Below are 23,486 nucleotides of genomic sequence, written 5' to 3'. Positions count from 1 at the left end.
ACACCTGAGCCTATAGGGCAATCACAGTCACGGGAGGAATTTTAAAAAGGAAAACTTAAAAAAAATAAAGATTCTTAATATGTAATCTAGGTTGGCATTTTTTTTCCAAGACAGAGTTTCTCTGTGTAGCCTTGGCTGTCCTAGGCTCACTTTGTAGACCAGGCTGGCCTCAAACTCACAGCGATCCGCATGCCTCTGGCATCAACTTCTTGATCCTCCTGCCTCAGCCTTCTGAGGACTAGGGAGTAGGTTAGAATCATCACACCAGGCTGGCATTAAATATTTGTAATACCCTCCCTTTGTCCCCCCCCCTCACTGGACCTCTTCTTGTACCCCACTCACCAGCCCCTTCCCACCCCTGTCCTGTAGGCACAGAAGGGCTGGGGCTCCTCAGGGGCGCACTTGTTCCCCGTCCCCCGACCTCGTACCTCTTGGTTGCCTCATGAACGGACTCTTCGTTGTGGGAGGCCACCATGAGGTGGCACAGGGGACCGTGGTGGGACACGCGGCGTAGCATCAGCTCCAGACAGCGACGGTAACTGAAGGGAGAAGCTGCGCTCAGCTCGTCCAGGGACAGGGGACCAAGCCTCCCCTCGCTCTGTGGGCACAAGCTCCTCAGAGCCACCAATGGCTCTGTCGAGGTCCCCAGTGGCAGCCAGGATGAGGGAGGGGGTGAAAAGCAGAGGTTTGTTGGTTTGGTTGGTTTGGTTGGTTTGGTTTTTAGATACAGGGTTTCTCTGTGTAGCCCTGGCTGTCCTGGACTCGCTCTGTAGACCAGGCTGGCCTCGAACTCACAGCGATCCATCTGCCTCTGCCTCCCGAGTGCTGGCATTAAAGGCGTGCGCCGCCACCGCCCCGGCGAGAAGCAGAGTTTTGTTCTGTTGTGGCACACAGTCTCACTGTGTAGCCCAAGGCTTAGAATTCACGATCCTCCTGCCTCAGCATCTCATGGACAAGATTGACAGGCCTGTGCTTCCAACGGTCAGTACCGAGTGCTCTCTGACCCGATGGCTGCCATGTCCTCGCCCAAGATGACGTTTGCCCGGGGATGGTCACTGCAGCGTGGATGGACTTTTATTTTATGTATTTATTTATGTATTTTTTAATTCATTAATTTTTTTGTGTGCATCTTGCCTGAATGTACACCTGTGTGCGGGTGTTGGATCTTCTGGAACTGAAGTTACAGACAGTGGTGAGCCACCATGTGGGTGCTGGGAACTGAACCCAGGACCTCTGGAAGAGCAGTCAGTGCTCAAGCGCTGAGCCATCTCTCCAGCCCCCGGGTTTTTTTTTTTTTTTTTTTTGTAAATTACATTTTATTCACTGTGTGTGCACATGGGTGCATGTGTGTGCGCACGCACACGGATGCACACACGGATGCACACATGCTAGAGCATAAGTGTGGGGGTCGGATGACAACTTGCAGGCACAGAGCTCAGACCGTTAGGCTTGGCAGCAAGCGCCTTTACCTGCGGCGCCATCTCACCGGCCCTGTGGGTGGCTGTCTTAATCTTCAATATGACACAATGAGGAATTACGTATAAAAGAACGATGACATTTTGACACTGCCACAGAACTTTAACTGAGGGAGAAAGGACGGCCCCCTGTCCGTCCCCCCCCCAGGCCCCTGCAAAGCACTGTGGTCCCAGGCTTTAAAAAAGCAAGAAGGTGAAAGCCGTGCGTGGGTGGCGCACTCGGGAGTCGACACAGGTGGCTCTCTGTAAGTTCAAGGCCAGCCTGATCTCCAGAGAGAGAGACAGAGACAGACAGAGAGACAGAGAGACACAGAGACAGACAGAGAAAGACAGAGAGACAGAAAAAGAGACAGATAAACAGAAAGAGGGAGAGAGAGAGAGAGAGTTCCAAGACAGCCAGGGCTATAGAGAGACCTTGTCTCAAAACACCTAAAGCAAACAGACCCTAGATGCGGAAAGTGGGGTGAGCCCTCCAGTTCTCTGCTTCCTGAGTGCATACGTGAGAGCCACCTCAAGCCCACGCTGTCACACCTGCCGCTATACGGACTCTGTCCCCTCAAACCATGAGCCAAACAAACCCTTCCTCCCTTAACCTGCTTTTGTGAGGGATTTTTGTCATGGAGGCGATAAGAGAAGTGAATACATCCACAGAACACGATCCATAGCAACGCGCGTGTCCACAGACGAGGAAGCAGCCTTAGGAGTGAGGGCCACAGGGGAGAGTAGCTAAGCTGGGGCGGTCTGGGAGGGCGGAGGTGAAGGAGGGAGGAGGAGGTTGCCCTTCAGACAGGAAACGAAAGTGTCCTGAGCCCTGGACAGGAAGGGACATGGAGAGACACGCACAAAGATGTCCGACACAGAACCCCAGGCAGCTACTCTGGAGGATGAGGCAGGAGGATTGCAAGTTCAGAATCACCCTGGTAACTTAGCAAGAGTCTGTTTCAAAAACAAGGCTGGGTGTGGCTCAGTTGGTAGAGCCCCTGCCTAGAATCCCCCAGTGAGGGGCTGGGGCGTGGCCCAGTGGTAGAGCACCTGCCTAGAATCCCCCAGTGAGGGGCTGGGGCGTGGCTCAGTGGTAGAGCCCCTGCCTAGAATCCCCCAGTGAGGGGCTGGGGGCGTGGCTCAGTGGTAGAGCCCCTGCCTAGAATCCCCCAGTGAGGGGCTGGGGTGTGGCTCAGTGGTAGAGCCCCTGCCTAGAATCCCCCAGTGAGGGGCTGGGGTGTGGCTCAGTGGTAGAGCCCCTGCCTAGAATCCCTCAGTGAGGGGCTGGGGTGTGGCTCAGTGGTAGAGCCCCTGCCTAGAATCCCCCAGTGAGGGGCTGGGGTGTGGCTCAGTGGTAGAGCCCCTGCCTAGAATCCCCCAGTGAGGGGCTGGGGTGTGGCTGCCTCGCCGCACCTTTGCTGCTGGAGGCAGGGTCTCTCATCGGACCTAGAGATCAGTGTGCTGGCTGCGTGGACTCCTATCGAGCCTGTAGCATCTGTTTGTTTCCATGCCCCGCTCCTTGGAGTCATAGGTGCGTACCTGTGGCACGCATGCGCAGCAAGTCCCATCCGCCCCTCCTCCCTCCCCCGCCGCTGGGCAGTCTCCCCGGCCTGGTGACATGTTATCGTTACTCATGATTTCTCCTACTTCCTGTTGGCCCTCTCCCTACCTTCGACTCGTGGACTCGTAGTCCGGCTGAGTACAGTCTTCCCTGCCCTGGAGCCGCGCCACAGATCTCTCCTTGTCCAGATAGGCGCCTCGCACCAACTTCACCCCAAAGGCCAGGCCAGCCTTGTGTGCAGCCTCGGCATCCCGCTCCAGCCGTGTGGGGGTGTCCTGCAGGGCACACGGGCAGAACTCAGGAAGATTGGGGTCCCGGGTCCCCACTCACAAGCCCTTCAGAGCACAGCACCGACCTTCAGATAGGCCTGGTAAGTGTTCCACACCCACGGCCCGCCTTCCCCCGGGCTGTTCCAGCGCAGGGCCAGGGCGGCCACCAGCAGGGACAGTGCAGGGTTGATGAACGTGTACTCAGCGTCCACCAGGAGCCTCACGTGCTGGGCCCGGGCGTGCTGAGGGGGAGAGAGAGCGATGTCAGGGCCAGCAGTGTCCCTCAGGGGTGAGGGTGGGCATTGTCCCTCAGGGGTGGGGGTTGGTTGGGGGGGAGGGAGCCAGAGCACCCACATGTTACCTGGGCCACGCTGTGCAAGCGTCTGAGGGAGGCCTGCAGATGCCGATTCTGTTCGGCGCTGAGGCAGGAGAGCTGGAGGTTCTAGGGTGGGTCAGGGAACAGGAGTCTGGTCAGGACGGCTGGCTCCCCCCAGGACCCAAGTCCTCTCTCCCCACCAGGGTGTAGGGAAGACACATGCCTGTAACCTCGCAATTTGGGAGGCTGAGGCAGCCTGGGCTAATCTATCTAGAGAAAAAGAAAGAAGGCCAGTGAGATGGCCGCCGGCTGAAGACAGCTGCTGCTAAGGCTGAGGAAAGACCTGGGTTCGAGTCCCCAGGACCCATGTGTTGGAAGGAGCCAAGTGACTCCTGAAAGTCGCTCTCTGAACCTTCACTCAGTCCATGCCGTGTCATGCATGCATGCAGGGGTGCGCACACAGACACACAGACACACATACACACACACAAACACGTGCGACACAAATAAACATGTAGTAGAATTTTTTTTTTTAAAAGAGGGAAACAAGGTGGGCCGTGGTGGCGCACGCCTTTAATCCCAGCACTCAGGAGGCAGAGGCAGGAGGATCACTGTGAGTTCGAGGCCAGCCTGGTCTACAAAGCGAGTCCAGGACAGCCAGGGCTACACAAAGAGACCCTGTCTCGAAAAACAAAACAAAACATAAACACAGAAAAGCCTTGCAGAACTGGAGAGGACGCGTGCGGCTCTAACAGAGGACCCAGGTCCAGCCCCCCCACCTCCCATCAGGAGGCGCGCAACCACCTGCAGCTGCGGCTTCTGGGGAACTAGCGCCCTCTTGTGGCCTCTGAGGGTGCCGCACATATGTGGTGCACACGCACGCGCGCAATTAGAAGTAAAACAATTTATTTAAAAAGAAAAACCGGGAGTGGAGAGATGGCCCAGAGGTTAAGAGCCCTGTCTGCCCTTCCAGAGGTCCTGAGTTCAATTCCCAGCAACCACAGGGTGGCTCACAGCCATCTATAGTGAGATCTGGCGCCCTCTTCTGGCCCGCAGGTGTACATCACTGTATATGTAATAAATAAATCTTTAAAAAAGAAAGAAAAGCCCTGCTCCTGCAGTGAGCTGTCCTCACTCTCTGAGGTGGCAGGATCTGCAGTCGTGGCCTGGGAGGCCAGGCTCTGGGCATGCCTGTGGAGACTGCCTCGTGTTGAGGTGGGCGAGGCACCCACAGTAGGTAGCACTGGATTTCCATACGGGGAGAAAGGGAAGCAGGGAGCCAGTGCTTGTGGCCCCTCTGTTTTCTGATCCCAGGGATGCCATGTGACCCGCTGCCTCAAGCTCGCTGCCGCCCAGTGTCCCCCTGAAGCCCAGGTAAACCCGTTCTCCCTTACACTCTTGTCAGAGTGTCTTCCCCCAGCCCCAGGGAGAGACACCCAGACCTCTCCTCACCAAGGCTGCAGAGCCACTGTGTATGTGGCGTTCGTAGTGCATTTGGTGTGACAAGTCACCCAGAGAGGGTTAAAGCGCACAGGAGGATGTGGGCAGGTTATACGCAAACACCACGCCGCCGTTGTCTTGTGTGGTGGACTTGAGGCATGTGCTTGAGAGCACACACTCACACTCACACACACACTCACACACACACTCACAGACACACACACACTCACACACACTCACACACACACTCACACACACTCACAGACACACACACACTCACACACTCACTCACACACACATACCATGCTCATGCATGAATGCACATGATACATGTGTGCACAATGCACACACAAACAGAAATAGGATACTAGGATGATAGACAAGAAAGAAAGAAAGAAAAATAGGGGCTGGAGAGATGGCTCAGAGGTTAAGGGTGTTGACTGTTCACCCCGAGGTCCTGAGTTCAATTCCCAGCAACCACATGGTGTACCTGCAGCCAGAGCACTGTATACATAATAAATAAATCTTTAAAAAAGAAAGGAAGAAAGAAAGAAAGAAAGAAAAATAGAAGGAAAGAAAGAATGAACGAATGCCCTTTGGTCAGGCATGAAGGCGAACATTTGTAATCCCACGTCCGGGGAGGCTGAGAAGGCAGATTGCAAGTTCCAGGCCAGTCTGGGCTACACGGTAAGATCTCATTTCAAAACACAGACACAGACACACACACACACACACACAGACACACACACACACACAGAGAGAGAGAGAGAGAGAGAGAGAGAGAGAGAGAGAGAGAATGAGAGAGAGAATCCCAAAAATCCCATTGGTTTATGTGTAGCAAGCACACACCAGTGTAGCTGCTGATTGAGTAGGGGGAAAAAACAACTTAATTTCACAGTAGCACATGCCTGTATCTCAAGCAACTTGGGAGGTGGAGTCAAGAGTCAAAGTCATGCCTGTCTGCACAGAGAGTTCAAGACCAGCCTGGGGTACATAAGACCCTGTCTTTTTTTTTTTTTTTAAAGATATATTTATTTATTATGTCTACATTGCTCTGTCTGCAGAGGGCACCAGATCTCATAATAGATGGTTGTGAGCCACCATGTGGTTGCTGGGAATTGAACTCAGGACTTTTGGAAGAGCAGCCAGTGCTCTTTACCTCTGAGCCATCTTTCCAGCCCAAGACCCTGTCTTAAAAACAAAACCGACATCACCAAAAATATATGTATAGTGGGTTTTTTTGTGTTTTGTTTTGGTTTGGTTTTGGCTTTGGTTGCTGTTGTTTGAGACAGGGTCTCTCTGTGTAGCCCTGGCTGTCCTGGACTCACTTTGTAGACCAGGCTGGCCTCAAACTCACAGCAATCCTCCTGCCTCTGCCTCCTGAGTGCTGGGATTAGAGGCAGATGCCACCACCGCACTCGGCTTGTATAGTTTTATTGTTTGTTTATTTTGTTTTTTAAATTATGTGCATGGATGTTTTGCCTTCGGGCGTGTGTGTGTGTGTGTGTGTGTGTGTGTGTGTGTGTGTGTGTGTGTGTGTGCACGCCAGGGATGCCTGACACCTGTGGGGGTCCAGAGAGGGGGCTGCTTTCTCTGCGTCTGGAGTTATGGGTGGTTGCAAGCCGCCACATGGGCGCTGGAAACCAAACCTGGGTCCTCTGCCGAGCCACTGCTCCTGCCTCTCACTATGTAGCCCAGGCTAACCTCAATGACTTAATCCTCCTCCTGCCTCGGTTTCCCACGTGCTGGGATTACAGGCATGCAGGGCCACGCTCAGCAACTGACCAAACACATGTCCTGTCCTCAGGAGACCCCCTCACCCCTACCCCCCCCCAGAGCCCATCCACATGTCCTCAGCGCACTGTGTTCTTTACCTGGTCTGAGTCCATGGCTTCTGCCAGCCTCTCGGGGCTCAGCTCCGAGGAGCCTCCTGGCCTCTGGATCCAAGCCGACAGCTCCTTCTGAAATGGGGCAGCAGCTGGCCATGGTGATGGGGTCCTGGTGGGCGGCCACACCTGTATCCCCACCCCTCACACCCCCACCCCACCCTGCCCTGCCCCGTCTCACTTGTCACTTACACAAAGCTGAGTGCTAGTTAGCGCCGTCATCTTCAGCTGCATGAGGCTGCTCCTGGCTGGGCCAGGGCCATCCGCGAGGGCTCGTGACAAGTCCACACACCGCAGCATGTTGCTGAGGTTCCCCTCATACCAGGCCTCACTGCACCACCAGTGGAGGTCAGAGCTTCCAGAGCCTGGGAGCTCCCCCCACCCCCCACTTCCTGCCGTAATCCCATCCTCCCTTGCACCCTGGCCCCTCTATACCCACCTGCTCTTGGTGGCGCACTCTGGTTCCTCTTCGGTGGGCACTGCCAACAGGGGCTGGAGTCCCAGGGCCCCCAGCTGCTGGACACAGCCCCTTACCTCCTCTGCTGTCTCCCCAGCCACAAACTGCCCGTAGACGGATGCTCGGAGAAGCGCGCCCGAGAGCCGAGAGCCCAGGAGCCTCTGAGACCAGGCCTGAAACTGGGTAACAGGGAGCGAGGGCTCAGGCGCCAGGTCTCGGGGAGACTGCCAGGCCGGGCCTTGCGCCTACTGCTCACCGCTAGCCCGTGGGTGACCAAGGGGGGCCAGGCGCAGAGACGAAGCACCAGCAAAGCCCGTGCCAGTTCTGCCGTTCCCTTGAGGTGAAAGGCCCCGCCATCAAAGCGCAGGGCCTGCCAGCCACCTGCAGCGGGCCTGGAGCGGCAGCGGAGCGGCAGAGGTGTCCAGACCATGCCAAGTCCTCGCTACCACCGCCCACGGGGAAGGGGCCAGGCAGACAGACAGCAGGGGTGCCAAGTGCCTCTTGCCCATCTGGGGGGCAGTGACTAATTAACTGGGTCAATCTTTAGGATAGCAGACTCTTGGGGGTGCGTGGGGGGTTGGTGGGCAGTTAATAATTAATGGTTAGGGACAGAGGTCAGAATAACAGGACACACCCCCCCCCCGCCACAACACACACACCAGTGGCAGCAGCCCCCAACATAACCTTCAGCCCGACAGGACAGCGAGCTCAGGAGGCCCAGCCTGCACAGCATCTGGGCCACAGAGCAGCAGGGGACTCCAGGCTCAAGGCAGCAGGCCTTTGCCATCCCAGCCGGGTGACCTCGCCTCCCCTGTTGCAGTTATTTCATCTTACAGGGAGGAGCAAGCACAGAGTGTTTGCATAGACCCGGCTGCGCACTCAGAGCCCACGGTCCCCGCTGCCCACGGTAAACGTGGAGTCTACAGAAACTGAAGTTGGGCAAGGGGTGGGGGGCGAATGTCCTTTAACGGCCCTAACGTCAAGTGAAGACAAGGCGAATGTCCGCCGGACAGGACTGGGTGATGACACCGAGGTGTCCACAGGGGGGACTCAGGCAATGGGCTGCACAGCAACTGAAAAGAATGAGCTCTTTGTACACCACCAAGTCTTTCTCTTTCTACCAGGCGAGGTGGCGCACGCCCCTTTAATCCCAGCACTCGGGAGGCAGGGGCAGGAGGATGGTTATGAGTTCGAGTCCAGCCAGGTCCAGGACAGCCAAGGCTGCACAGAGAGACCCTGTCTCGGGGACAGGGTGTCGGGGGGGGGGAGGGGAAAGAATTCTTTCTCTTTCTTTAAGATTGTTTGTTTTTATTTTACAGAGAATTGAGTGTTTTGCATGCAGTTCCCTCAGTGGCCAGAAGAGGGCATCAGATCCTCCGGAACGTTGTGCGCTGCCCTGTGGGCGCCGGGAGACAGACTGCAGGGCCCGTCAGAGCACCCAGTACTTTGAACTGTCAAGCCATCTCTCCAGCCCTTGGTCGCTTGTTTCTAAAAAAAAATTTTTAAATCCGCCAAGCCATTATGTTTGTACGTTATGCAAACGCTTTCCACCGACACCCGCCTGCCCCTTAGAGCATTTAAAAAATAAAATAAAATTTAAATAATTTACTGAAATTTATTTTTTCGTTTTCCGTTGCACTGGTGTTTTGCCTGCACATATGTCTGTGCGATGCCGTCCCATCTCCTGAAACTGGAGTTACAGACAGTTTTGAGCTGCCGTGTATGGATTAAACCTGGGTCCTCTGGGAGAGCAGCCAGTGCTGTTAACCACTGAGCCGTCTTTCCAGTCCCTAGGGTATTTCTAATATTTATTTATTTTTGAGACAAGGTTTCTCTGTGTAGCCTTGGCTGTCCTGGACTCGCTTTGTAGACCAGGCTGGCCTCGAACTCACAGCAATTCACCTGCCTCTGCCTCCCGAGTGCTGGGATTAAAGGCATGTGCCACCATACCCTGTGTATTTATTTATTTATTGTTTTTTTTTTGTTATTTTAATTGAAGATTCCACTGGGTGGGACTCCCATGGGGTCAGAGACTCATTAAAGCGAGGAGGTGGAGCTAACCGTGGCTCCAGAGGAAGAAAGTGCTCTCTCTCCACCCACTGGGAGAGCCGCGCTAGGGGTGGGGGAGCACGAAATTGAAAAAGGAGCCAGGTGTGGTGGCTCATGCCTGTAATCCAAGCACAGAGGAGGATGAAGCAGGAGAATTATCGTGAGACCTTGCCTCAAAAAACAGATACAAGGGCTGGAGAGACGGCTCAGAGGTTAAGAGCACTGACTGCTCTTCCAGAGGTCCTGAGTTCAATTCCCAGCAACCACATGGTGGCTCACAGCCATCTATAGTGAGATCTGGTGCCCTCTTCTGGCCTGCAGGTGTACACTATGTGCATAATAAAGAAATAAATCTTAAAAAAAAAAAAAAAAAAGGACGTCTTAATGGGTACAGGTGCCCGTTGGCAAGCTTGGTGACCTGGGTTCAGCCCTTGGGTGGGACACATAAGGTGGACAGTGAGACTGGACCCCCGCAAGTTCTCCTGCCGATGGGCACCTATGCTCTGTGGCACTCGTGTGCTGGCACACAGTCACATAAAATACACTAATGTAATCATTAGAAAAACCAAGTATGAGGGAGAAGGGGTTGGATGATGGAGCACGCAGTGCCCGCCAGCTCACACAACGCACAGCGAGCGGGCTGCTAAGTGCTCAGAGTGGGAGGTTCCAGATTGTTTTGCTTTGAGAAGGCAGGAAGGGGGGGGTCCCACTGCACAGCCTAAGCCGCCCTGTAACTTAGATGTATTCCATGTTGGTTGGGAACTCACCATGCTTTTTCTTTCTTTTTCTTTTTCTTTCTTTATTTCTTTCTTTTTGGTTTTTCCAGACAGGGTTTCTCTGTGTAGCCTTGGCTGTCCGGAAGTCGCTTTGAAGACTAGGCTGGCTTTGAACTCACAGCGATCCCACCTGCCCCTGCCTCCCTGTGCTGGGATTACAGATGTGCGCCACCTGCCCTGCCTTGCCCTGGGGAGATGTCTTAATTGCTGCTTAATTACTGTTCCTTGTGCGAGCTTGCCAGCCTCCATTCCCACCATCCCCAGCCTTGAACGTGATTTTGCACATTAAGAGAGTCCCTCCCACCAATGTACTCCTGGAAATCCTCTGCCTTAACAGCCCCCCCCCATGACTATAGAATACACCCCCTGACCAGGCTCACCCCCCATGACTATAGAACACACCCCCTGACCAGGCTCACCCCCCATGACTATAGAACACACCCCCTGACCAGGCTCACCCCCCATGACTATAGAACACACCCCCTGACCAGGCTCACCCCCCATGACTATAGAACACACCCCCTGACCAGGCTCACCCCCCATGACTATAGAATACACCCCCTGACCAGGCTCACCCCACATGACCATAGAATACACCCCCTGACCAGGCTCACCCCCCTATGACTATAGAACACACCCCCTGACCAGGCCCCCCCCATGACTATAGAATACACCCCCTGACCAGGCTCACCCCCCTATGACTATAGAATACACCCCCTGACCAGGCTCACCCCCCCCATGACTATAGAATACACCCCCTGACCAGGCTCACCCCCCTATGACTATAGAACACACCCCCTGACCAGGCTCACCCCCCCATGACTATAGAATACACCCCCTGACCAGGCTCACCCCCCATGACTATAGAATACACCCCCTGACCAGGCTCACCCCCCTATGACTATAGAACACACCCCCTGACCAGGCTCACCCCCCTATGACTATAGAACACACCCCCTGACCAGGCTCACCCCCCTATGACTATAGAATACACCCCCTGACCAGGCTCACCCCCCATGACTATAGAACACACCCCCTGACCAGGCTCACCCTCCATGACTATAGAATACACCCCCTGACCAGGCTCACCCCCCCATGACTATAGAACACACCCCCTGACCAGGCTCACCCCCCATGACTATAGAATACACCCCCTGACCAGGCTCACCCCCCTATGACTATAGAACACACCCCCTGGCCAGGCTCACCCCCCATGACTATAGAACACACCCCCTGACCAGGCTCACCCCCCCATGACTATAGAACACACCCCCTGACCAGGCTCACCCCCCATGACTATAGAACACACCCCCTGACCAGGCTCACCCCACATGACTATAGAACACACCCCCTGACCAGGCTCACCCCCCCCATGACTATAGAACACACCCCCTGACCAGGCTCACCCCCCTATGACTATAGAACACACCCCCTGACCAGGCTCACCCCCCTATGACTATAGAATACACCCCCTGACCAGGCTCACCCCCCTATGACTATAGAACACACCCCCTGACCAGGCTCACCCCCCATGACTATAGAACACACCCCCTGACCAGGCTCACCCCCCATGACTATAGAACACACCCCCTGACCAGGCTCACCCCCCATGACTATAGAAGACACCCCCTGACCAGGCTCACCCCCCCATGACTATAGAAGACACCCCCTGACCAGGCTCACCCCCCATGACTATAGAAGACACCCCCTGACCAGGCTCACCCCCCATGACTATAGAACACACCCCCTGACCAGGCTCACCCCCCATGACTATAGAATACACCCCCTGACCAGGCTCACCACCCCTTGACTATAGAATACACCCCCTGACCAGGCTCACCCCCCATGACTATAGAACACACCCCCTGACCAGGCTCACCCCCCATGACTATAGAATACACCCCCTGACCAGGCTCACCCCCCATGACTATAGAATACACCCCCTGACCAGGCTCACCCCCATGACTATAGAACACACCCCCTGACCAGGCTCACCCCCCATGACTATAGAATACACCCCCTGACCAGGCTCACCCCCCTATGACTATAGAATACACCCCCTGACCAGGCTCACCCCCATGACTATAGAATACACCCCCTGACCAGGCTCACCCCCATGACTATAGAACACACCCCCTGACCAGGCTCACCCCCCATGACTATAGAATACACCCCCTGACCAGGCTCACCCCCCTATGACTATAGAATACACCCCCTGACCAGGCTCACCCCCATGACTATACAATACACCCCCTGACCAGGCTCACCCCCCTATGACTATAGAATACACCCCCTGACCAGGCTCACCCCCCATGACTATAGAACACACCCCCTGACCAGGCTCACCCTGCCCCATGACTATACAATACACCCCCTGACCAGGCTCACCCCCCATGACTATAGAATACACCCCCTGACCAGGCTCACCCCCCTATGACTATAGAACACACCCCCTGACCAGGCTCACCCCCCCATGACTATAGAATACACCCCCTGACCAGGCTCACCCCCCATGACTATAGAATACACCCCCTGACCAGGCTCACCCCCCTATGACTATAGAACACACCCCCTGACCAGGCTCACCCCCCTATGACTATAGAACACACCCCCTGACCAGGCTCACCCCCCTATGACTATAGAATACACCCCCTGACCAGGCTCACCCCCCATGACTATAGAACACACCCCCTGACCAGGCTCACCCTCCATGACTATAGAATACACCCCCTGACCAGGCTCACCCCCCCATGACTATAGAACACACCCCCTGACCAGGCTCACCCCCCATGACTATAGAATACACCCCCTGACCAGGCTCACCCCCCTATGACTATAGAACACACCCCCTGGCCAGGCTCACCCCCCATGACTATAGAACACACCCCCTGACCAGGCTCACCCCCCCATGACTATAGAACACACCCCCTGACCAGGCTCACCCCCCATGACTATAGAACACACCCCCTGACCAGGCTCACCCCACATGACTATAGAACACACCCCCTGACCAGGCTCACCCCCCCCATGACTATAGAACACACCCCCTGACCAGGCTCACCCCCCTATGACTATAGAACACACCCCCTGACCAGGCTCACCCCCCTATGACTATAGAATACACCCCCTGACCAGGCTCACCCCCCTATGACTATAGAACACACCCCCTGACCAGGCTCACCCCCCATGACTATAGAACACACCCCCTGACCAGGCTCACCCCCCATGACTATAGAACACACCCCCTGACCAGGCTCACCCCCCATGACTATAGAATACACCCCCTGACCAGGCTCACCCCCCCATGACTATAGAAGACACCCCCTGACCAGGCTCACCCCCCATGACTATAGAATACACCCCCTGACCAGGCTCACCCCCCATGACTATAGAACACACCCCCTGACCAGGCTCACCCCCCATGACTATAGAATACACCCCCTGACCAGGCTCACCACCCCTTGACTATAGAATACACCCCCTGACCAGGCTCACCCCCCATGACTATAGAACACACCCCCTGACCAGGCTCACCCCCCATGACTATAGAATACACCCCCTGACCAGGCTCACCCCCCATGACTATAGAATACACCCCCTGACCAGGCTCACCCCCATGACTATAGAACACACCCCCTGACCAGGCTCACCCCCCATGACTATAGAATACACCCCCTGACCAGGCTCACCCCCCTATGACTATAGAATACACCCCCTGACCAGGCTCACCCCCATGACTATAGAATACACCCCCTGACCAGGCTCACCCCCATGACTATAGAACACACCCCCTGACCAGGCTCACCCCCCATGACTATAGAATACACCCCCTGACCAGGCTCACCCCCCTATGACTATAGAATACACCCCCTGACCAGGCTCACCCCCATGACTATAGAATACACCCCCTGACCAGGCTCACCCCCCTATGACTATAGAATACACCCCCTGACCAGGCTCACCCCCCATGACTATAGAACACACCCCCTGACCAGGCTCACCCTGCCCCATGACTATACAATACACCCCCTGACCAGGCTTACCCCCCTATGACTATAGAATACACCCCCTGACCAGGCTCACCCCCATGACTATAGAACACACCCCCTGACCAGGTCTAACAGGAACCTCCAAAACTCAATACACCTCTGGTCGATGCCAGGGTACACCAGGTCTGTTCAAACGTGCCAGTACCACCCCCTAGCGGATGTTTCTGGGAAATGCAGGAACGTCGGCGTGCTTTATCAATAGGCTGGTCTCTAGTCTCGTCACTGCACAATTTCACCCCGGAGAAACTCATTTGTTGTATTTTCCTCTTTGGCTAGCCCACCCCTAAAATGTTACTGTAGCTTGGAGTGGCGGCGCACACCTTTAATGGCAGCACTCGGGAGTCAGAGGCAGGGGGATCGCTGTGAGTCCAAGGTCAGCCTGGTCTACAAAGTGAGACCTTGTCTCAAAAAAAATTATCTGTCCTCCATACATGCCAGGGTGGCACAGATTGTCCAGCACATGAACATTCGTACACACAGAGAGAGTAAATATGTAAATAAATGCATTGTTATTTTGTTGTTGTTGGTTGTTTTTTCAAGTGTAGCTTTGGCTTGTCCTGGACTCGCTTTGTAGACCAGGCTGGCCTCGAACTCACAGCAATCCCCCTGCCTCTGCCTCCTGAGTGCTGGGATTAAAGGCATGTGCCACCACCACCACTTGGCCAGGCCTAATTCTAACTTTTATTCTGCATGACCTACATTCCTCCAGTGCCAACATTTGAGTTTGGTCTTATCCCTTCCCGTCTCTATAAATGTATACCTTTCTATCTTGGAAATAAGTTGAAGCAACCATACTCTCTCATCCTAAGTGTGTGCCAGTGTGTGGCTCCCATGCTTTGCCCGCAGACAAAATAGCAAATATCCATTCACTTGTACGTTCCTCTGCTGGAATCTGTTCCTGTTTGTGTGTGAGCTTGTATGTGTTTCACAAACTGTGGAACAGAAAGCAAACAGCTAAGACTTGGCAACGGTCTATAATTTTGCTTATTATTATTAGCTAACTCAGATGTAACTGAGCTCAACCGGTGATTTTGTTTCATTATACTGGAGATTGAATCCAAGGCTTTGTGCATGCCAGGAAACAGCTCTACTTTGAGCCACACCCCAGCCCCTCACTGGGGGATTCTAGGCAGGGGCTCTACCACTGAGCCACACCCCAACCCCTCACTGGGGGATTCTAGGCAGGGACTCTACCACTGAGCCACACCCCAGCCCCTCACTGGGGGATTCTAGGCAGGGGCTCTACCACTGAGCCACACCCCAGCCCCTCACTGGGGGATTCTAGGCAGGGGCTCTACCACTGAGCCACACCCCAGCCCCTCACTGGGGGATTCTAGGCAGGGGCTCTACCACTGAGCCACACCCCAGCCCCTCACTGGGGGATTCTAGGCAGGGGCTCTACCACTGAGCCACACCTCCAGCCCCTCACTGGGGGATTCTAGGCAGGGGCTCTACCACTGAGCCACACCCCAGCCCCTCACTGGGGGATTCTAGGCAGGGGCTCTACCACTGAGCCACACCCCAGCCCCTCACTGGGGGATTCTAGGCAGGGGCTCTACCACTGAGCCACACCCCCAGCCCCTCACTGGGGGATTCTAGGCAGGGGCTCTACCACTGAGCCACACCTCCAGCCCCTCACTGGGGGATTCTAGGCAGGGGCTCTACCACTGAGCCACACCCCAGCCCCTCACTGGGGGATTCTAGGCAGGGGCTCTACCACTGAGCCACACCCCAGCCCCTCACTGAGGGATTCTAGGCAGGGGCTCTACCACTGAGCCACACCCCAGCCCGTCACTGGAGGATTCTAGGCATGGGCTCTTCTGCCAAGTCACCTCCACAGCCTGTCCTTTTTAATTTTGAAGCTTTTAAACGTATTGTCTGTTTTGACTCAGGGTTTCACTCTGTAGCTGGGACGTCATTAGGTTGTAAGCCTCAAACTTATAGACTAGCCTCTCAAGAGCTAGGGTCAAAGGTCTGGCTGCCACACAGGTTGAATTTATTCTATTTCTAGCTGTGTGTATACATATGTGTCTAGTTGTGGGTATGTACACGTCAGTGCAGGCGCCTATGGCCGTCAAAGGGAAACATCGGATCCCCCGGAGCTGAAGGTATGTGAGTCACCTGATCTGGATGCTGGGAACCAAACCCAGGTCCTCTGCAAGAGCAGTAGCTGCTGTTGCAGCTCTTAAGCCCTGAGCCGTCTTTCCAGCTCCTATATTTTTGGTGGCACAGGCTGGGTTTGAACTTGTTATCCTCCTGCCTCAGCCTCCTGCTGAGTGACAGCGGTGTGCCACCGTGCCCGGCTGTTGTACGAGTGTGTGTGATGCCAGGGCTGGCTGCAGCCTGCGACCCATAACCTCACACACGCTGAGGCATACGCTCGCCCACTGAGCGTGCCCCCAGGCAGGCTCGGGGTAGATTTTTAAAAATATTTTACAATTAAAAAAAATTTTATGTGCGTTGGTATGAGGGTGTCAGATCTTGGCGTTACAGACAGTTGTGAGCTGCCGTGTGGGTGCTGGGAATTGAACCCCGGGTCCTTTGGAAGAGCAGGCAGTGCTCTTAACCACCGAGCCATCTCTCCAGCCCGAGGCTCGGAGTAGATTTTTAATAGGTCCTACTTCTAAAAATTTTTTACTTTCGCGAGAAGTATGGCAATCCCGAAAATGGATTTTTCCATTGCTCTCTGTTCCTTTGGAGACTTTCTGCCCCTGTAAAAAGGAGTCTTGCTTGTCCCAGATGTCAGCTTGAGCCTTCTTGTCACTCAGGCGCTCCTTCGCCTCACGCCTTCTCCTGGGGAGGGGGGGGAGGGGGGAGGGGGGAGGGGGGAGGGGGAGGGGGGAGGGGAGGGGGAGGGCGGGGAAAGCCGGCTCGTTAGCGCTCTGCGGTGCCGCTGGCCGCCGCCCGAGTGAGCTCGGCGGGAAGGGAGCCCACAAGACCACCCGAACGAGACATACCGCGGCTGTAGGAAACAGGTGTCAATTGGATTGTCACACCAGATGTCCCCTCAGCTCGAAGGGCAGAGAACTAGGTCCCGCCGCGCCCAGGTCGGCCGCCACCTCGTCATAGAGTCGCCTTGGATCTTCGTGCTTGACCTCAGGCCAGCGCAGGGCGTAGGGATCCTAGCAGGCAAGAGCCACAGAGATGCCCCATGGGTCGTCCCTCCTGCTCGGGCGGGGGGAGGTGTGTGTGTGTGTGTGTGTGTGACACATCCCTTGTGAGCTTTCCAAGGAACAAGGCCATGCACAAAGCCTTATGTGCAACCCCCGCGTCTCCCCCCCCCCGCCCCGTTCCCCCCACCCCCGCCATTGAAACCAAAAAGCCATTATGAACCAGTCACTGTGGCTCACACTTGTAACTGTAGCACTGGAGAGGAAAGCCTGGGCTACATAGCACTTCTAGGCTAGCCTGGGCTACATAGCAAGGACCCACCTCACCTTAAAAAAAATATATTATCTCTTTCTCATAGTGCAGTTTGAGCAAAGTCAAGGTGGAGCGAGGGTGGAAGTTAGGAAGGAAGCAGACAGGACTTCATGATAATGGCTCATCATAATTAGTCTTTTTCTCAGGGCAGTGGTGGCGCACGCCCTGCCTCTGCCTCCTGAGTGCTGGGATTAAAGACGTGCGCCACAGCACCAGGCTGAAAAAACTAATCGTTATGAGCTCTCCTGTGACCCAACCCCCCATACACACTGTGGCCCATGCATGCGCACACACACACACACACACACACACACACACACACACTTAATTAATCTTAAAAGGATGAGAGAAGAAGGCCATACACAGTGGCCCTTTCTGGAGGCGCAGTGTTCCAGGACTTGGAGAACACGGATGTTTAGTTCAGCAAAGCTTGGAGCAGCCTTGGCCCATGAGGCAAATACAGCTGCCCTCGTCTGCTTTTGTGTTACCCTAGAGCTACAAGTGAGTTGATAATTTTAAACTGTTGTGGGGGAAAAAATAAATAAATTAGAGAGTGATAGTATCTGTGCTGTATAGAAATTGACCAGAGCTGGGCACGCTGGTGGTGCACGCCTGTAATCCCAGCACTCGGGAGGCAGAGGCAGGCGGATCGCTGTGAGTTCGAGGCCAGCCTCGTCTACAAAGGGAGTCCAGGACAGCCAAGGCTACACAGAGAGACCCTGTCTAAAACAAAACAAAACAAACAAAAACTGAGTAGAATCCCACTTTCAACATCCAAATATACAGTAGCGTTGGGACATAGCCTCGTGAGCTCACAGACGCATGCGTGACGACTGCTTCTGCCCTATGACAGCGGTGAATAGCTGGGGGGAAAGCCATATGTCTCAAAAAGCCTAAAATATTTGCTCTCCTGACCCTGTGCTGAGAGCGTTTCCCAGGGAGCATACGGTCCAGCACCACGGACAGCGTTTCAGCCGCCACGTCACGGGGCGGGACAGTAGAGTCTGAGACCTGCGACTCTGATAAACGTTGTCACCACAGATCACTGGTCAGGTCCCGGGGAGAGTCCGGCTTGTTTGGTTTTGTTGGATTTTTTTTTTCCCTTCCTTTCTTTTTGAGACAGAGTCTGTCTGTGTAGCCCAGGCTGCCCTTGAACTAGCGGCCCTCCTGAGTGCTTGGAAGACAGCTCGTACCACCATACTCAGTTTGGGACCTTAGGCATGCGTCTCATCTCCCTTGGCGTGACACAGTGGGCGGGTGAGCAAGCGGCCAAAGTGCCTGCCTGTCATTGTCACCTGCCCATCCACCGAGCTCACTTCATGTTTTTCTTTTCTTTTTTTTCTATTTCCCCCTCCTCCTCCTCCTCCTCCTCCTCCTTCTGGTTTTTCAGGACAGGGTTTCTCTGTGCAAAAGCTCTGGCTGTCCTGGAACTCCCTCTGTAGACCAGGCTGGCTTCGAACTCACGGAGATCCGCCTGCCTCTGCCCTCCGAGCGCTGGGATTAAAGGCGTGCGCCACGCCTCCCGGCTCCATCCCCACTTCATTCTGAGCAGTGCTGCCTTGCGATCTCTGACCCCATGGATGAACACCGACCACCACACAGGAAACGGAAACGTGGCCTGCACCAGTTCAAAGTCATCCTCAGCGACCTGGTGAATCTGAGCCCAGTCTGAGGCAGGATGAAGCCCCCATCTCAAAACAAAGCCCCTTAAACCAAATGGTGCATTCCACCCCCCCACCCCCCACCCCCGTCTCAGCAATTGGTTCAACACCACGCACGTGGCCAAAGGTGGACCAGCGTATGCCTGCACCATGTGCTGGGAACTACCTGGAAAAGGGACACATTCAGCTGGGTGGTGGTGGCGCACGGCTTTAATCCCAGCACTCGGGAGGCAGAGGCAGGTGGATCGCTGTGAGTTCGAGGCCAGCCTGGTCTAACAAAGCGAGTCCAGGACAGCCAAGGCTACACAGAGAAACCCTGTCTCAAAAAACAAAACAAAACAAATCCCCTCACCATTTGTACTTCATCGTAGACGGGTCCCCAGACCCCAGGCGGCCCATAGACTCTCTCCACCTCAGCGTACAGGTGTCCCGGGAAGACCATGTCGGCATCTTCAATACCTGTGAAGGCTGGAGTTGGTAGACGTTAGGATGGAAGGACGCTGGGACGGGAGCGTTAGGGTTAGGGTTTGGGGGACAGTATCTCCCCCAAAGGCTCACATGTCAGGATTTCAACCCACGGCCAATGGTGCTATTCTAGGAGGTTCTGGAAGCTTCAGTGGAACAAAGCGGGTCATTTGGGTCTGTCCTGGAGTGGGGAGGGGTGTCTCTGGCCCCTTTCCTGTCTGGCTCACTCTCTGTTTCCTGTCCACCTTGAAGTGACCAGCTCTCCTCGGCCACACACGCACGGGGCCAAGCAGGCGCGGGCAGAACCCCTAGGTGAGGCAATAGGAACCTGGCCTCCTCAAGCTGTTCTGTGGGAGCATTTTGGCAACAGTAATAAAGAAATGACTAGCATAGCTTGGAAGGAAAGGAAAGCCGGGCGGTGGTGGCGCACGCCTTTAATCCCAGCACTGGGGGAGGCAGAGGCAGGTGGATTGCTGTGAGTTCGAGGCCAGCCTGGTCTACAAAGCAAGTCCAGGACAGCCAGAGCTACACAGAGAGACCCTGTTTAAAAAAAAAAAAAAAGGAAGGGCAGCAGGAGATCAGAGGGTCCAATTCAGATGTCATGGGTACCTGGAAATGAGGGGCCCTGGTCACGATGACTCACCTTGGTCATAAGACATTTCTTCTAGTGTTGGGGAGAGCCGGGGGCTGAAGTTTCTCATGGTGTGGTAATGTGGTTCCACTTCTGCTGTGCTAACCTGTCACACACGTGAACACACACGTGAACACAAACACATGTGAACACACATGTGAACACACGTGAACACATATGTGAATACACACACACACTCACTTCCCTTGACTCCCGTAATGTGGTTCCACTTCTGCTGTGCTAACCTGTCACACACATAAACACACACATGTGAACACAAACACATGTGAACACACACACACACACACACACACACACACATACACACTCACTTCCCTTGACTCCCGGGTCCCAGGAGAGGACAAGGATTAACATGAGGGAGGCGGTGGTGGCGCACGCTTTTAATCCCAGCACTCGGGAGGCAGAGGCAGGAGGATCGCTGTGAGTTCGAGGCCAGCCTGGTCTACAAAGTGAGTCCAGGACAGCCAAGGCTACACAGAGAGACCCTGTCTAAAAAAAACAAAAACAAAAAACAAAACCCACGAAGGTGAGGCTGGAGGCTGCCAGGCCACCCGCCACTTACCGTGGAGCTTCCTGTGTCCCGCAGCCACTGACTCTCCTCGTATTCGTTCCTGATCCGATCCTCCTCCTCCTCCTCCGAGCTTCCAGGATGAAAGGGCAGATGAAAGTTGGGCCCCCCGACAGCCGCCCGTCACTCCCAACCAAGCCTCTCTCACTTACCCTGCCTCTGACTTCTCTGAGACCTCTGAGAGAAACAGAAAAAAGGGGGGCAGGGGGAGGGACTCAGAAACTCTGTCCAGGCCCCACGTGGACCCGGGCCAAGGGTCCCACGGTCCCCACCCACTGGAGCCTCCAGCTCGGCAGTGAGGAAGGACGGTCTCACCTTCAGCAAGGCGCCTGAGTCTTCTCCGCCAGAGGAGTCCCCCCACACAGGCGGCACTGCAAAGCAACAGACCACCAAGGGCAAACAGCACGGCCAGCAGGGGTACCCCCAGGGGTCCTGGGAGCGGAAGATGCACCTTGGTGAACCCTCCTCCCCCAACTCCTGGGTGAAGGCTGGGAGCAGGACTCTGAGAGCCTGTCCCCGGCTGACGGGTAATCCTCACATGCCAACCTGACTGTGCCCAAATCACCTGGGAGACTGGTGCAGCGCAGGCCAGGGGGTGTTAACCCTGCAGAATGGGGTTACTTGATGCACACCTGCCATCCCAGCACTCGGGAGGCAGAGGCAGGGGGATCACTGTGAGTGCGAGGCCAGCCTGGTCTACAAAGCGAGTCCAGGACAGCCAGAGCTACACAGAGAAACTCTGTGTGTGTGTGTGTGTAGGTGTGTGTGTGTGGTGTGTGTGTGTGGATGTGTGTGTAGGTGTGTGTGGGTGTGTAGGTGTGTGTGCAAGTGTGTGTGTAGGTGTGTGTGTGTGTGTGTAGGTGTGTGTGTGTGTGTGTGTAGGTGTGTGTGTGTGTGTGTGTGTGTGTAGGTGTGTGTGTGTGTGTGTAGGTGTGTGTGTGTGTGTATAGGGTAACTGAGAAGTGTGGGTGGCAGCATCCCCCTAGGCTGGGAACTGAGAGAACCCAAAGGGAGAAGGAGGAAGCATGGACACTCTCCTCTCCTCAGTTTTTGTCCACCGCTGTGTGAACTGAGCTGTGTGACCCCGACCACTGGGGACTGACACCTCCCAAACCACGAGCTGAAACAGATACTTTCTGCTCATTTCTTGTCTTGTCAGGGAGCTTGTCAAGTGATGACAAAAGCTTTGCACTGGCCCAGCATGGTTCTCCAAGGTCAGAGAGGCGAGCTGACCTGGGACTCTGGCTCCACTCTTCCTTTAAAAAAATCGTGTACTTGCAAAGTGTGGGAGCTTATGCAGGAGTGTGTGTGTGTAGCTGCTAGTGTGTGGAAGCTGGAGGTCAACGCTGAGTGTCTTCTCTATTGTTTTATGTCATATGTGTGTGTGTGTGTGTGTGCGCGTGCGCGCGCACACACACACATATATGATTGTTTTTTATTTTATGTATACAAATGTTTGGCCTGCGTGTATGTATGTGCACCGTGTGTGTGTGTGTGTGTGTGTGTGTGTGTGTGTGTCTTGTGCCTGTGGGGAGGGGTCAAAAAATTGGGGGGAGGGAGAGTTAAACCAGCTTAGGAAAAGAGAGAAAGTATTGCTTCCGGCAAGAAGAGCGGACAGGTAGCTGTGGGAGCCTGCAAGGGGTTCAGCTAAATCTTAGGCAGCTGTGACCACAAGGGAGGAGAGAGACACTGACAGAAAAGAGCTCAGGGAGGGGCTCAGGGAGGGAGCACTTGCCAGGAGGCCGCTCTGTGGGCAGCTGGTGGTCAGTGTCTTCAGGAGCCTGGTCCACAGCTGCGGGGAGAAAGAGATTTTACCATTAATGCCTGGGATCGGATAAACCCGAAGGATCCTCGGCTTAGGCTTTTCAGCTGACTTTAAAGATCATGGGGATGGTACATGGTTTCTTAGGGACATTTTATCTATCTATCTATCTATCTACTTATTTATTTTTGGTTTTTTGAGACAGGGTCTCTCTGTGTAGCCTTGGCTGTCCTGGAGTCACTTTGTAGACCAGGCTGGCCTCGAACTCACAGTGATCCGCCTGCCTCTGCCTCCTGAGTGCTGGGATTAAAGGCGTGCGCCACCACGCCCGGCTATTTATTTATTTTTAAGATTTGATTTTTTTTAATAATGTGTATTGGTGTTGTGCCTGCACGTATGTGTGTGTGCCGTGGGCATGCCTGGTGCCCAGATGGTTGTGAGTCATCATGTGGGTGCGGAACCCAAACTCAGACCCTCCACAAGACACATGCTCTTTTTTTTTTTTTTTACTTTTTAATTACTTTTATTTACTGTCATACTTGCTAGAATCCGACACATGCTCTTAACCGTGGTTTTTTTTTTCATGTTTTTATTTTCACTCAATTAAAACTATTTCCGCTGAGCATGAAGGCACAAGCCTTTAATCTTACCACTCAGGAGTCCACGGAAGGGGGGGAGGATGTCTCTGTGAGTTC

At 54.6% G+C, this 23,486-nt stretch overlaps 2 protein-coding genes and 1 long non-coding RNA gene across 6 annotated transcripts in view; 1 reads left to right on the top strand and 2 right to left on the bottom strand.

Moving 5' to 3' along the window:
• Positions 1-7,915, bottom strand: part of PRODH2 (proline dehydrogenase 2) — an 11,091-nt gene extending 3,176 nt beyond the window's left edge. For 3 of the 4 annotated variants that reach the window (XR_014777119.1, XM_084771242.1, XM_084771240.1), the window contains exons 1-8: positions 7,643-7,914; positions 7,369-7,565; positions 7,122-7,260; positions 6,918-7,004; positions 3,649-3,729; positions 3,374-3,529; positions 3,127-3,293; positions 429-539 (exon numbers count right to left, since the gene is read on the bottom strand). Coding sequence is in view for 3 of the 4 variants with exons in the window: in XM_084771242.1 (XP_084627368.1) it covers positions 429-539; positions 3,127-3,293; positions 3,374-3,529; positions 3,649-3,729; positions 6,918-7,004; positions 7,122-7,260; positions 7,369-7,565; positions 7,643-7,816 (1,112 nt within the window). In the remaining variant the exon portion in view is untranslated. Of the gene's footprint in view, positions 1-428; positions 540-3,126; positions 3,294-3,373; positions 3,530-3,648; positions 3,730-6,917; positions 7,005-7,121; positions 7,261-7,368; positions 7,566-7,642 lie in introns of all 4 variants that reach the window. The other variant, XM_084771241.1, reaches the window with a different exon arrangement.
• A 145-nt stretch (positions 7,916-8,060) lies between these two features.
• Positions 8,061-9,000, top strand: LOC311591557. The gene is made up of 2 exons (XR_014777134.1): positions 8,061-8,293; positions 8,706-9,000. It is a non-coding gene; the product is annotated as an uncharacterized lncRNA (long non-coding RNA).
• Positions 9,001-16,854: 7,854 nt separating this feature from the next.
• NPHS1 (NPHS1 adhesion molecule, nephrin) overlaps positions 16,855-23,486 on the bottom strand; it is a 19,807-nt gene continuing 13,175 nt past the window's right edge. Inside the window, exons 23-30 of the mRNA XM_084771291.1 lie at positions 22,765-22,821; positions 21,345-21,461; positions 21,182-21,206; positions 21,024-21,102; positions 20,453-20,546; positions 19,697-19,812; positions 17,218-17,382; positions 16,855-17,053 (exon numbers count right to left, since the gene is read on the bottom strand). Coding sequence (XP_084627417.1) covers positions 17,251-17,382; positions 19,697-19,812; positions 20,453-20,546; positions 21,024-21,102; positions 21,182-21,206; positions 21,345-21,461; positions 22,765-22,821 — 620 coding nt within the window. The 3' untranslated portion in view covers positions 16,855-17,053; positions 17,218-17,250. The remainder of the gene's footprint in view (positions 17,054-17,217; positions 17,383-19,696; positions 19,813-20,452; positions 20,547-21,023; positions 21,103-21,181; positions 21,207-21,344; positions 21,462-22,764; positions 22,822-23,486) is intronic.

This window comes from Acomys minous, assembly GCF_964271855.1.
Source record: "Acomys minous genome assembly, chromosome: 20".
In the NCBI taxonomy this organism is placed as follows: Eukaryota; Metazoa; Chordata; class Mammalia; order Rodentia; family Muridae; genus Acomys; species Acomys minous.
The sequence above is the reverse complement of the archived record's forward strand: the minus strand, read 5'-3'. Positions and strand labels throughout refer to the sequence as shown.